Here is a 15328-nt window from a genome sequence, read left to right as displayed (position 1 = left end):
ACTATAATCTAAGTGCAGCTCAATAGTGAAATAGAATCTACTTATCTGAAAATGAGAAAGTGTATGTAAGAATCATGTAAAATATTCTGAATTGTTTTCTGTCTACAGAGAAGATAGTTTTCTCCCCCAGATGATGATGTGTTCAATTGCTCCCAAATTAATGGACTTTCAACGCTGCTTGTTTTCAACAGGAGCGCTGGTGGATCAGGGTGTCTTTGAAGAGTTGGCTCGTGACTATGTTCCTCAGCTTTATGACTGCATGCAGGACTTGGGTGTAATTTCCACTATTTCCCTGTCCTGGTTCCTCACTCTTTTCCTCAGTGTAATGCCATTTGAGAGTGCTGTAGTGGTTGTGGATTGTTTCTTCTGTGAAGGAATAAAGGTGATATTTCAGTTAGCACTTGCTGTCCTCGATGCTAATGTAGACAAGCTGCTTAATTGCAAAGATGATGGAGAAGCCATGACAGTCTTGGGAAGGTATTTATTACAGAAAATCAAGTGTCTTTATTTTTCTTTTTGCTTCCCTTTCTGATTTATATTCTGCTACATTGAAGTTTAAACCAGTACACCAAATGTGAATCTTTTGCACGCTTAAGTACTTTTTCCACCCGTATAGAGTGCTTTTTGTATCATCTTACAGTAATGTTTAGTGACTAACGCAAGTTTTTCTCTCAAGACATTCAAATAAATGTTCCAAACTTTTTATAAAAACTTACTTCAGTTGATTAGATAGTTTTTATTACTTCAGCTTTTACTTAATACTTTATAAATACTTCTAAGAAAAAGCCTAGATATCGAGGGAAATTGTTTTGGGAATGGTTTAAACAGAAGAATTAGGTAGACTCTTAAATGAATGAATTTAGAGGGGGCCAATAAATAGGCTGCTTTGTGTCATTTAATACAAACTAACACTGCTGTATGCAACCTCCAATTTCCTATAATTTGGTAGTACTGTTTAGATTTCAAAGTGCTGCTGAGACTTGAGCTGTTTTTCCTAATAAGTTTTGTGAGTATCGTAGGATCGTAGAATGGCTTGGGTTGGAAGGGACCTCAGAACTCATCTAGTTCCAACACTCCTGCTGTGGGCAAGGTCGCTAGCCACTAGAGGAGGCGCTATATCAGGTTGCCCAGTGCTCCAGCCAAGCTGGCCTTGAACACCTCCAGGGATGGGGCATCTGTACTGAATGTCTTTGGAATTAGAGAAGAATGTGGCTATCTTTACTCTGAAGTAAAAGCCCCACTCTTTACTGAGGCTGTAAGTGTTGTGCAGCTGCCAAGTAGAAGACAGATTCAAAGCAATTGGACCAGTGGGAATGACAAGTCATTTAAGCCTATTGCAGCAAGATTGGGCAGTACTGGATGGGGATATGTAGACTGGAGGATGCTGACGCTGGTTCCAGTGGTATTTCAAGTGTCATGCTTAATTTTGCATACTTAAACAGCCAGAAAGACCAAATCAGTTCATGAACCACACATAAACTGTGACTAGCTACATTTGAGCTTTCTTGATACAGGCAATGTATTCAGAGAGCTACCATAGCTCTGAGAAAAAGCAATGGCAGGGATTAGGATTTGGCAAGGCAAAAATGGTGTAGTTAATTATTATTCTTATATTTAATTAATATATTTGTTACCCATACTCTATTAGCCCTAAGATGGGAGGGAGTTCAGTTGAATCTTAGGTTTCTCATTTCATTGTCTTTTTCTCACCAGGTATTTGGACAGTGTAACTAATAAGGACAGCACTCTTCCACCTATTCCTCACCTTCACTCACTTCTCAGTGATGATGTAGAGCCTTATCCTGAGGTGGATATCTTCAGATTGATCAGATCTTCTTATGAGGTAGGATAGGATTTCTTAATAGGAACTTGCCAGTGCACATTAGTTCTGCTTTACTTTGTAGTTAGGCTTTGCTTGGAATTGGAAGCAAAGAAAACCAAAATAGTTGGATGGGAGGGGGCTAGTCTCTTTTTTTTTTAAACCACAGCTTTGCAGCTGTTGTGTACAGAAGCATGCAGCATCACAGGGAGAGCAGCTTGCAATCAAAAAGCTGAGTCAATATGATTTCCCAAGACCTTTCCATTTTCAGTCAGACTTTGTTTCTTTTAAGTTATCAGCTGGTACTGAGTAGTGATAATAGAGAAGTTAGTGGCCTATGATCACAAAGCTAAAACATTTTAAAGTGAAGGGGGTTGTTACCAACTAATACTTGGAAAGCACAGAAGAAAGCCTACAGAAAAACTGAAACTTGCAAACCAGTTTCGTTGTTCTTAAATTAAAAATATATATATATAAATATAAATATCCCTGTTGATTACTCTGACTTATTTTCTTTTATAAAAATTAAAGATTAACTTTAAAGGAGTAATTCTCCTTAGCTGCCGTATCTTTCCTTCTGTTGACATGCTGAATAAACTACTATTTTAGCTCAAGATCTAAGTTCCTATGAGTAATATGTCAGCTGTTCTGAGTCATTTCCTACACCCCTAAACCCTCCATGCTTTAATAACATGGTATCTGTTCAACAGGGAATAAGTAATCCTTAGCACATTCTGTGCAGAATGGAATGAAAGATTCAAGTTAGATGTATAGTTCTCATTTGCACAGTGTTGTAACAGGAAGAAGAGTATTTTTGTGTAATTGTTCCCTTTTGAATTTTTTCTGATTTCCTCATCATGGGGACATCTTGTGTTGGCTTAACTGCATTTAGATGAATAACTTGACTCCATGCAGAGCCAGTCTGTCTGTTTGGTGCTCGTGCAGTACAGAGCCTTGTTGCTCCATACTGATAAATAAGTAGCAGTTCTCCTATATAACTAGGCAAAAACAAAAAAAGCATGGGGAGGTGAAGAACTATGACAGAAGCAGTAGACAGGTGCAAAGACATGCAAAAGTAGTTCCAGGAAAGTTGTTGTTGGTTGATTTGATTATTAAAATACCCAACAATTCTGTAGAAAACCGTTAAGAGGAGAAAAAAAAACAGTCAAGACATCTGTTATTTAATGATTGCTACATTCATCAATTTGCTGGATGCAGTGGGGGCTGGGAACTCACTATGTTAGCTTTGTTACAATTACAAGTAAGAGTGTAAGTACCATGCAAGCGTATCTTTACTATTTTTAGAATTTTAGCTGTGATCCTTCACAAAATTGAATTTCTTAAGTACATTAAAGGAAAGGTATACGTGGTTAATACACAGACTATCATTTTCCTCTTTAATTTTCTCTTAAGAAATTTGGAAGTATCCGAGCAGATTTGATTGAACAAATGAGATTCAAACAAAGGCTGAAAGTTATTCAAACCCTTGAAGATACTACAAAGCGCAACGTGGTAAGTAGTGAAGTAATATTCTTGACAAAGAAAAAAGTCCATCAGTTTCTGAAATTAAGTTGTCTTTTCATGAGACATGGATTTCATAACAACTGTTAATGTTATGTTTCGAAAGGTACGAACTATTGTTACGGAGACTTCTTTTACTATTGATGAATTGGAGGAACTGTATGCTCTTTTCAAGGTAAAGTTGAAGTGAAGATAAGATCATGTGCCTGCAGGAAAAGCAAATGTTTACGTATGATACAGGCTTGGATTATTTGTTTTCTAAAGGCCAGGCTGTGTCTGTGAGCTTTCTGTCAGGTATCGTAACGCAAACTTGAGTTAGCTGCTAGATTACTGTATATAAATTAAAAAAAAAAAATTAACCATTTTTAGAAGCTGAGGGAAGAAGCAATACGTGATTTGTTCATGGAAAAAAATGAGTACACATAAACACAGTAAGCTGATATTATGAAAAAGTTAACATGAAGGGGCTTTTGATCAATCTTTGTAAACTTGTCTCTCTATACCTGATTTTTAGAGTTGAACACAGAAATGTCTTCATTAATATTTTTGTATCACAACAGCTGAGTTTTGCTGTTGTTAATGTTTGCTTTAATGTAATATGTGGAAATACAGTGTCACAAAATGATGTCTTAGTTAAGTGTACAGCAATATACAGATTTAATTAAAACACTGTAGCTTCAGTTCCATTTGCAGTGCCCCTATACAAGATACTTTAATCCCCTGGTTGGTTATAAAAAAGATTTTATGAGATTCCATGAAGTATTTATTTCCTTTTCATTTCCCATGTGTAATATCAAGGCCTAAGTTTGTCTCAGTCCTGCATTGCCTTCTTCCAGTCTACTATGGAAGCAGGGAGACTAAGTCCAATCTGATGGATCATGGTGCATTGCGAAGACTTATTTCTCTAAGCTTCTGAGTTGATTTGAAGTAGGTTCCACTGAAATCAGCTCTAGGGCTTCCGTTGACTTCAGTAGGACTAAAAAAGTAGGTCTGCATATGGTATTTTTGAAACTATATAGTAAAAAAAAAAAACAAAAAAAAACAGTTCATATACCCTGAAACTGGAGATTCCATGGGACCCCCCCCGTCCTGACTCTTTGAGAGGGGGATATCATTTTGTGCTGGACTGGGGAGAAATTGCTTTTGCAGATTTGCAAGGGTTAGGTGAATGGAAATACATCCGTTACTCGTGTGTAGTATAGAGTGTGTTTACGAGTTTTGTTCCTTTATCATTGATAACTGATGAATTGTTTACAGAGGTGATGGTAATCATAGCATTTGCCTTGTGTTCAGGCAGAACATCTGACTAGCTGCTACTGGGGAGGAAACAGCAATGCTATTGACCGTCACGATCCCAGCCTGCCTTATCTGGAGCAGTACCGTATTGATTTTGAGCAGTTCAAGGGGATGTTTGCTCTCCTCTTTCCTTGGGCATGTGGAACTCATTCAGATGTATTAGCTGCACGCTTATTCAGACTTCTTGATGAAAATGGAGACTTGCTCATCAACTTCCGTGAATTTGTGTCTGGGCTAAGTAAGGAGAATTCACAGCACTCTTAAAATAGTCTGACTAAAACAGTTGGTTTCTAAAGGGGATCCACTCTGTCAAAAATGTAGATGCTTTATCAGCTATCCGATAATGAGTTTGAGTTCAATGCATGCTGGTTTGCACAAGTCGTCTTTTGTTTTAAGAGCTCTTCAAGCTACTGTTCAGTTAATTTAATCATGCCTATAGCAGTGGTGCTCACAGGGGTTTAGGCTGGTGTCGGTAGGTGCATCTACACTAGGCATTGGTGTATCACACGGGGAGAAGGACTGCGCATGAGCTATGCATTGATTACAGTACACTGTGCACATCACTGGTTCTCTGTGGCAGTGTGATGGGCACGGCCTCATGGCTGTACCCTAGATGTGGTGTGAAGCAATATCCACAGCTGTCCCAGGAGGGCCTAGCTGAGAGCCCAGTTGTAGGTCTTCCTTAAAGTCACGGTGCTACCTATATTTTGCTACCTATGCTTATCCACTTACCATGTGGCCAAGCAAAGCCCTGCCTCCTTTAAACCTGTGAACACGAATTCATCTAGAAATCATTACATTAGGATGCAGTCTTGTTTTTTCCTGCTTTAGCAGCAACTGTCAGTGTTAATGTCAATGAACACACCTGCATCTGGCTGAACATCTTTGAAAGGGGCAAGAAGATAGAGGCTTGTCTTCCACAGACCTTGACAAACGATCTGGCATGCTCTTCGCAAATGGGCTGTCGGTGATTGTTAATTCATTCTACTGCTTCCTGCTACCAGCAGCCTGAGGATAGGGTTACATTTTGCTTGGAAACACAGCTGAGGCCAGAACAGCAAGCAATCACCAAGCATTGCCAAAGAGCATGGACTGATGGGATTGTGCTTGCAAGAATTCCGTATGAGAAGCAGCTTTACAGAACCCTTTACAGTCTCTGTCCACAGTGCAACTAATTTGTTGCTATAGCTGTATTACAGCTTGATGCTGTCTCTTATGGGGCATGGTCCTAAAGAAGGGCTATAGGAATTTGAGATACCGTCTGAAGGAAATGGTGATGTATAAAATTAATTCTGAGAGAGAACTTCTAACTTTCTTGAACTTCACTTTTGGCTACATTTTACAGTTAAAAGATAAATAAAAAAAAAAACAGCAAAACCAACCTCTACTTCACAAAACACTCTTGTCATCTTTTCCGTGCACATCTGCTTGGATTTCCCTGACTGACTCATGAAGGTGGCCCACAGATGGTATGCTTAGTGGTGTGATTACTTCTAATCAGTGTGTTTCCTTTTCACTGTTCAGGAGGATGACTTTTGAGAAGTTCTCATGCGTATACAAGGAGCAGAAGGAGGATACGGTCAGGATATTGGTTTTTTTGCCCCTGAATAAAAACGGCTTCTCTTCAGAAGTCTGCTGACAGCACATATTTGTGTCCCTATGTAATAGAAACGTATCACATCTCACAGCATATGCAGCGAGGTACTGCTTATATTACTTCTGTAATCAATTGCCAGGCCTGCAGATTAAGAGAGAGAGTAGGGTAGAAGTAAACTGAAAATGGAGAAAATGATGATGCTGGTTGGATAGGCAGCAGAATGTGGTTAGTTTAGAAGCTACAGGAAGCATGACGTAGAGCCACATAAAGATATTGGGATGAGACATGAGTGAATAGTGTATATCATCCTTGCACCACCAATTTAAAACTTCTGGATTAAAAACTGGCAGAGTATCCTACAAGGATTGCACCCCAAAAAGACAAGATTTGTTAAATATTGTTGATGGTTGTAAGGCCAGAACTTCCAGATTGCCAGGAAGGGAGTATTCCTGAGTGGAGCTAAGGATGGTCTTACCATCTCCTCAGGTGCTGTTCACGGACCTTTGGCAGCAGCATCTGTTTTGCTGTTTGGGGATGTAGAGGCTGGGCAGGAGGCCCTGTGTTCTTTAGGTTCTCTCGTGGAATGACCCCTGTTCCACAGTGTGGAGGTAAAATGATGTCCTGAGCTGAGGCATCCACCTGTGCAAAGGTCTCCCTAACTCCATAATAGAGACACATCTGCCGGAGGTCTGTTTCTGTCTCTTGTCGCTATGGCTGTAGAGTAATTTTATTAGTTAATTCTGGGGTGGGGGTAGCCCACTGGAGGCAACTGCCAGGCAGTTCCTGCAAGTTGCCAGTAAGCTGTTTGTCCCATTGCAAAACTGTCTGACCTCTTCTGGGAGAGGCCCAGGGTGTTGTCTCTGAGAGCATCCAGATGACATCTTGTCCTGCATTGTGTTGTCTTCATTCCTATACATTTTGGGGAGAAAAAGAGACTTTCATTAGGAGGAACACAGATACATTTCAGGAAAAAAGCAAAGAGCAGTGCTGTTTGAGCTTTTTCCACACTCATTACGTCTGGGGAGATGGACAAGAACAAGCCTACAGATGTCACCAGATAGCCTGCGCCCTGAATCCTGTTTTGGTGAAAGCATTTGTAGCTATTGCTGGAAGACTCAGAACTGCAGACTATTCCATGCTTGAGTTATTTCATGTTGCCTTTACCAGTGAGGCACATCACGTGGTATCTGGATGCATAACCTAAGGCAAAACGTCACCAGAAAAGAAAGCGTTTGCACAGTGTGGTGGCACTTAAAGAAAAAGGACCAAGGTAAAAGTAAAATGACTAATGTAGATGCACCAATTTCTTTGGCTTGACATCTGTATTTATTGCAGTCTTAAGTTTAACAGTGGACTATGGTAGTATTTTCCAATCCATACTTTGTTGTAGTTTGCATAGCAGAGGTAGGTTGACACTGTAAGGTAAAAGAAATCTGTTTAACCTAGTTAATTAATTCAGAAATAAATTAGCAATATATGTCATAAAAAGGATGATTTATGAAGACGTCTGACTTTAAGTTATTTTGGTGCTTTCAAATGAACTAACGTCAGTTTACTTAATACAGTAGTCTACAGTAGACTGCTTGGATTTCATACAGCTAATTTCAGCGTAGGCCTGAAAGAAAGAAGTTGAGGTAGATATCTATCACCAGAGGGTATTGCATAAATATCAGGTTAGCCCTTGGCTAAATGGTGATGAATAGTGTTTGCGTTTGCTTGAATGTCTTTTATTTTTACTTCTTCCTGATAAATGTTCTAAGTCATGTCATGTTCTTATTGGATCCTCAGATTGGGAAGTTTGAAGTCCACACAAAAATGTCGTCTTAACTTCTAGCTGGGGACCTTTCTTAGTGGCAACATGGTGGTGATAGGTTATTTTTGAGAGTTACAAAATAGATATTTAACAAAGGACCTAAGGCTGAAGTACAAAATTTGAAGTAAGATGTTCTGTATTCTCATGCTATTTATTTATTTCTACTGCAGACCATATGATCTTAGAAATCAAATGACTGCTTTCTGATCTGTCTGGGGCTGTAAAGGGGGTACAGTGACGTAGCTGCAGAAGGTAGCAGCTTCTAAATGCAATATTCTAGTGATAATAAATAGAATGATGTTGAATACAGAGTATTAACATACAGTATACAATGCTGTTTAGGTGCAGCATGCCATGGCGATCTTACAGAGAAGCTGAAGCTACTATATAAAATGCATGTTTTGCCTGGTAAGTAAATTATGTTAAAATAGCTGTCATTGTAGCTAGAACTGAACATGGGACCAGAGCTGTAAACAAGTAGTTGTCCCAGTTAAAATGCATTTGTAGAAATTATTTTATCTGTGCAAAATAAGAGAGACGTTGCCTTAGCCAGATGATTTAGAAAGACTGAAAGCATCATCTGATTCTCTATTGCTCCTGTCACAAAAAGGCCATTGATATGGGTTTCTTGCCAGTTTAGCTGTGGTTGGTGACTTCCCCCATGCAAAACAAATACAGTGTTCTTTAGGGTTTGTTAACATAACTTATTTTATTTAGCAGCAAAGCTAGTTAAAAATGTTCCTGTATGACCTTATTACTTGGTTCTGTCTTCAGGCTTCCTTCTCAGGTTCCCCACTGGATTGGTTCAAGTATTTCCAGAAAGATATTTTTGATTGTCTGGATTTTTAAACAATTTTTACGGATGTTTTCCAGGGAGCTATATAAACTGTTGAACTCAGCTAAGTGAAAAAGACAGTTTAGGGTGGAGAGCGAATGCAAACGTCTCAGAACAGTTTTATCCCTGAAGAAAACAGTGTCTTGGAAGTGTATCCTCTGGCTTGTCTAAAGCGTGTCATGAAGCACCTACTGCTGTCCTCACTGAATCTGTCATTTAACTACACTGCAGTTGTGCTTTAATTAATGTGCACGTTTACTCTTCTGGTAAAACCTGTGAGAGGATGTTCACCTCCATATGCTTTGAACATGTGTGTCCCAGTTGGGATTACTTGGAGGTAGGCTGGAGTGATTTAGTAGTTTAACTGAAAAGAGAACAGTCAACTTTATTGAACAAGAGATCTAGTTATAAGAATGCAAATTATGGTACTGAGGAACTAGGAGGCTCATACCAAATCATAACAGGCTGTTTCAAGCTAGTATGGGTTCACATCCTGCTTAGGACACCCTGCACAGAAGAATGTAATGGAAGTTAGATGTGGAAACAAGCCAGCTTCTGAAGGCAGGCAGCTACGGCAAGTCAGAGAGAGAAGGTGGGAGACAGTAAAAAGGTAGTACCCGATCCAGTTGTTTCATCTCCCATGAATTGAACCTTCACATCTTTAAACTACTATTTCTAGAAAATGAAATGCTAAGCGTATCAATTGGAATATGTTATAATTTTTAATGGAAGTGTTGAGTTTTTGATGAAATGGAGTTTTGTGATATTGTTTAGATCCATCCCCTGAGCAAGAAGAACCAGACTCTGCTTTTGAAGCCACTCAGTACTTTTTTGAAGACATCACACCAGAATGTACGCATGGTAGGCATCTTTTGTCTTGAGTATGAAAATACAAGGTAATAGATTTCAAACACCATGCATTCTTAAAGCTACCTTTTCGCTGGATCAAACTCTGTAAGTGAACTATTTTCTGTAAAAAGAAGTATGTAGCCTGTGTATCTATTCTGGTATCCTTAGTGTGGGGGGGTGTGTGTGTGTGTGTGTACCCCAGGGGGTCCCCTGGATTGTGCATCAGAGAAATACTCCCAGAATAATGTCATTGGTGTGTTTACTGTAGAAGCAGTTCTGTGATAAATTGAGCATATGTGCCTTGAGGGAGAATGAGAATAAATATATTGGCTTTCAAGATGAATTTGGATCACAGAACTTAGGAAATTCTTTAAAAAAAAAAAAAAAAGCCATCAGATATATCAAAATGTAGTTCGGTATTTGGAAATCTTTTTGTGCCCTAATGAGAACCTGTCTCCTGTCTCTCCTTCTCTCAGCTGTGTTGTCTTAAATGACATTTTCTTCCTTGGAGATATGTGATACTAAGTTTCTCTCTGACTTAAGAAAATATTACTCGCTCTCCAGATTACAAAGGGAAGGAAGGTTGTTCGAAAGTACAGATATAACTTGTAACTCTAGTCTATCAATTTCTAAGTCCTAATAGATAAAACAAGATGCTTTAATATAATCACCAAAGATAAATGATGCCAGAAGCTGTTTGGGTAGCAGTAACAGACTAATCACTGTATTACACAAAAAATTCAAGTATTTATATAAGTGTAATTGTAAGTAATTATTAATTATGTGGGAATTGTCAGCAGACTTAAGAATAAACGAAAGTCATGGTTTAGTCTTAGTATTTCTGCTGTGCATTTTCTGTAATGTGAATTTTTTCTTTATTTTGTACTGTACGCCTGAAATCTATGGATGTAAAACCACAACAGTCTCTCTCCCCACCCTTTGATTTTCTAGTTGTTGGTCTAGACAGCAGGAACAAACAAGGAGTAGATGATGGGTTTGTTACAGTGAGTCTGAAAACAGACAAAGGTATGCCTGTTGTCTCCCTCTGAATTACATCTTTAATTTCTTGACAAGATACTCCTTTTGAAAATGGAAAAAGGTATTAATTTAAGGTTTCTTCATGGACTTTTCTTGCATCTCTGGGTAATTTGTTGATAATAGGCAAGAAGAGTTCACAAGAGAATCGAAATTATCTGAGAATGTGGAGCCAAGAGAACAAATCCAAAGCAAAAAACTCAAAGGACTTGCCCAAGCTGAACCAGGTACTTGTGCTGACATGTACTTTTCATGAACTTTAAACTTCTTTTCTTTTTAAACATATTTAAAAATATTCAATACATTAATGCTGAGTAAAGGTTTTATTTTGAGGCAAATAATTCTTTTTACCAACACAGCAGTCAGCTGAATATGTAAGTTAGTTGCTTTCAGCATAATGGCATTCTGCTCCCAGAACATCATGAAAGTGAGATGCATGCATACAGGAATGATAACGTGTTATTTAGACTGCTAGACAAAGGGTGATATCACACTGAACATCACCAATGACCACAAAATGCCCTGAACACGCGGTACCTGAAAGAAACATTTTTTTGTTTTGTAATTGGTACTGTTGGTCTCAAATCCATAGCAACTAGGGGAGGGTAAAGACGTATTGGAACAGCTGTTTTTTCCAGAGTTTATAGGGAAGTTCACTCCCTGCAGAACAGTGTTTCTTTCTTTAGATAGCCCTAAGTGAATCTTTTCCTTCCAGTTGGTCAGTTTTGAGTTTTGAAAGGTTTGTATTCAACTGAGTTACAACTGCCAATTAGAAGAGCACCACAAGTCACTTGTTTCATTTCTCGTTACTTCTCACTGGTTTTATCAGACTACCAGTTACACTAAGCATTCTTCCAATAAGAAAAGTCACCAGAATGAATGCTGTGTTTCACTGCTCGCCCTCTGTTGCCCTCCTCTGGCTGCAGAGAGAGAAATTTGTCATCTGTTGGAAGGAGCACACAGTAGTTTAGGATATTCTAAAAAGCTTTGAGAGAGGCAACACGTGTGGCTGTCCAATAATTGAAAATAGTTTCTAGACTCTACCTAGAGCATTTTCAGTTTCAGTTGAATTTCATAAACTATTGTCATTCCTCTATTCCAAACTATTTTTAAACTGATTTACTAGATCTCAAAAGCTGAACTTGTTTCCTGCTCTCTCATTAATGTTTCCTCTTTCTGTGTGTAGGGGCAGTTCATCGAACTGTGCAAGACAATGTATAATATGTTCAGTGAAGACCCCAATGAACAAGATCTGTACCATGCTACCGCTGCTGTGACAAGCTTGCTTTTGGAGATAGGTGAAGTTGGTAAGCTCTTCTCAGTACAGCCCGCAAAAGAGGCAGACAGCAGCAGTAACAATTGCAGCAAAACTATTCAGAGCGAGCTGTTTCAGAAGAACGACAGCCAGCAGTACCCCCTTGAACAGCATAAGCCGTTCCAAGGCAGCCTCGTCACCAGCGATGAGGAGGCCGTTTGCACTGAGAGCGCCCTGGGTATGCAGATGGAAGACATAAAACTTGAAGACTCTTCTCCCAGGGACAACGGAGCCTGTTCTTCCATGCTCATTTCTGATGATGATACAAAAGATGATAGTTCGATGTCCTCCTACTCGGTGCTGAGTGCAGGTTCGCACGAAGAAGAAAAGCTCCATTGCGAGGACATTGGTGAAGACACAGTTTTAGTACGGAGCAACCACACCACTTCTCTTCATAGAAGCACTAGCATTGACAGGGACTGGGCCATCACCTTTGAACAGTTTTTAGCCTCCCTTTTGACTGAGCCAGCGCTGGTTAGGTACTTTGATAAGCCTGTGTCCATGATGGCTAGGATTACTAATGCTAAAAATGTAAGGATGATGGGTAAACCAATCACCTCGGCCAGTGACTATGAAATCTCTACTATGTCGGGATAAAAGGCAGGTTTTTTATTTTTTTTCTATTATGTATTTATGAGTACCTGGCACAGGCCTTGGTATTTTCCAAACATTATTGTTTTCACTAATGTGAAAATGTTGGGGTGCATACTTAACTGTCTTGAAGTATAATCACTCTTTCTGTGGGAAATGTTACACGAATGCAAATTTTATTCAAAATACAGAAAAAAATATCAGTTGTCAGTGAAGTGTGTGTATTATTAACCTTGCTGTCAATTTTAAATGGTAAAGATTAGTTCTTCTAAATGTAAACTTAATGCCGATACTTGTGTGCATTTTTAAAACAGACGTATACAGAGATTTTTGAGGGGAAATTAAAAAAAAAAAAAAAAAGGAAGTACCTAAAACTTAAAGGGACACTGTCAACCTGAATAGAACTTGAGGGTGAAATTAAGTTCCAGGCACCGTCCTTGCAGGATAACTTCATTGCATTTAACTTTCTTTTTTTTTTTTTCCAAAGAGGATAATGTTTTTTAAGATATGCTTCATATTCATTTTCCGAATACATGCAAGATCACTTCAGTGATGCCTGCCTGGGGCGTAGCTTCCCTTAGTTGAAAGTGGTACGCTCACTCAAAAGTAGAAGGGGCATCCCAAGTCGAGCTGGCACATCACTCAAATGTGGTTAAGTATGGTGATTTCTGCTTCAACAGAATGCAGAGTCCATTTGCCTTTCCCTCGGTTCAGCCACCTCCAGCTTCACCAAACCTAGCAGAGGGACAGCCCTTGGCCCCCAAGGGGAAATCTCCTTCGTGACCCTGCCTGGAGCTGTGTTCCTAACGAGTGGGCTTGGAAGCCTTGCTGCTGTTGCACTCCAAAGACAGCGTGTGCAGGTACCAAAGCAGATTGGTGGAGTCCCTTAAAAATTGAGAGATGTTTTTGGAAATTAAAAAAAAAAAAACCAAAAAAAAAAAAAAAACCCACAACATATATAGCTGGATCTACAGCATATTTAGCTTAGCTTATAAAACTAACCTTTACCACCAACTTTCTATATCCTTGTTAGATTAAGAAGTTAAAAACCTGTATTGCGTAAGTCTTCATTTACAACAGTGTAAAGTAGAAGTAATGGAAAAGCTGCAAGATAATGTAACTGAATGTTTAAGTCTTACTGAGAACACTGTCACTTTATATAAAATGAATAGTATCCTGTATCAGCTTACTGAATAGTATGTTAAAATGCAAACTGGAGCACCTGCACTTTCAATCCTTGCTTCTTTTATACAGATATTCAGGATTTTTTTAAATTTTGTTAGCTGTTTGATAGTTCATACTTGTTCAGTTCAGGATCATGCTTCTGTGCCTATCCTTTATTTGCTGTTTTGAGAATATTTTCTGTAGAATACTGTTGATTTTTTTTATACTCCTGTATACTGCAGCCATGTAACTTGCAAATTTTTAGCAGAAGTTGTGTTTAATTTTTATTTTAAAAGAATGCTTTTAAACTGTCAGATAAAGTGGCTTTTAACCACAAATAGGTAATGTAAACAATAAAATACACTGCACAGATCTGATTTTTAATATTAAAGTCATGCTAGAGGGAAAGTAGGTGATCGGGTTTTATTATAGAGGCAAATGACTTTGATTCTTCAGCACCAGGTTTCAGAAGAAAAATGTTTGCCACTTGTGTTCCTTAAACACTTGAATGTGTTTAATTCCATCTGCAACAAGCAAGCAGTCCACATAGGCCTCTCACACTGTGCATTTCCATGAAACGCTTTTCCATGTTAGGCTCACATTTGGTGACAACAGTTGTTAATACTTCTTCACGACCCACAGGTATTTTGTAAACAGTCTGTGTTTTGCTGTAGCTTGCTCGGCATGCTTCTATGTTTGTCAGTATTAAAATGCTTTTCATAGGGTAAGCTGTCAGCCTCACAACCATGGCAGTAATAGAACAGATAATATATATCTACTCTGTAAATACGTATTTATTTTTGAAACTTCTCATCTCTACATCTGTGTGTAGATAAAGCCTGTTGATTTCTGAGCACTTTGAGTTAATGGCCATGTTCACATATCCCTTACCTCAGCCATATTGGTGTCAATTTTGAGAGTAGAGTTCGCTTCTTTCCGTCTTAGGTCTATGTAGTCTGTGTAACAATATAAAAAAAAAAAAAAAACAAACAGTAGTCCTGTATACAAAAAATATGCAAGTTAGTTTACATGCATCTCAAATGATGACATTAATGTGAAGCTATAATCACAATTTTGAAGAACAGGACTTAAAGTTTTAACTGCACATGCTAAGGCCAGAACAGGGTGCTTTATCATAAATGCCTGGCAGCCAGTAAATCACTACACAAGTCTTCCTTAAGCGTACTCAGCCTTTTTCAATTCGTAGAACCCCAGAATAGTTCTGTAAGCGTCTGTCATGGCCAAGTGTCTTTAAGCATGTCAGCAATCTCCCACACACCTCAAGAGTTATATGGACTACAGATGAGGAATGTTTCATCCTACAAGAGTTTGCCAGTTGTGTTCTACCCACCAGGACTGGCAGTTTTGCAGCAGAATAACTTTCATGTGGCAAGAGGTGGCATCCACAAGGATCCCTCCTATCCCCATGGCCATTTACGTGGTGACTTCTGTTTGTCTTTCTGCATAGCCTTCCTTACCCTTCTGAACAACAC

General features: G+C 38.8%; 1 protein-coding gene across 3 annotated transcripts in view; it reads left to right on the top strand.

Annotated features, from left to right (window-relative positions):
• Positions 1-14207, top strand: part of TBC1D9 (TBC1 domain family member 9) — a 46580-nt gene extending 32373 nt beyond the window's left edge. The window contains exons 12-21 of one of the 3 annotated variants that reach the window (XM_021397014.1): positions 192-477; positions 1714-1843; positions 3233-3331; positions 3447-3515; positions 4634-4874; positions 8389-8454; positions 9656-9733; positions 10682-10756; positions 10892-10992; positions 11952-14207. In XM_021397014.1, the coding sequence (XP_021252689.1) occupies positions 192-477; positions 1714-1843; positions 3233-3331; positions 3447-3515; positions 4634-4874; positions 8389-8454; positions 9656-9733; positions 10682-10756; positions 10892-10992; positions 11952-12677 (1871 nt within the window). In that variant the 3' untranslated portion in view covers positions 12678-14207. The other 2 variants (XM_021397013.1, XM_021397015.1) reach the window with 2 other exon arrangements.

This window comes from Numida meleagris, chromosome 4, assembly GCF_002078875.1.
Source record: "Numida meleagris isolate 19003 breed g44 Domestic line chromosome 4, NumMel1.0, whole genome shotgun sequence".
Taxonomy (NCBI): domain Eukaryota; kingdom Metazoa; phylum Chordata; class Aves; order Galliformes; family Numididae; genus Numida; species Numida meleagris.
Note: the sequence above shows the minus strand (reverse complement) of the source record. Positions and strands in the feature narration are given on the sequence as shown.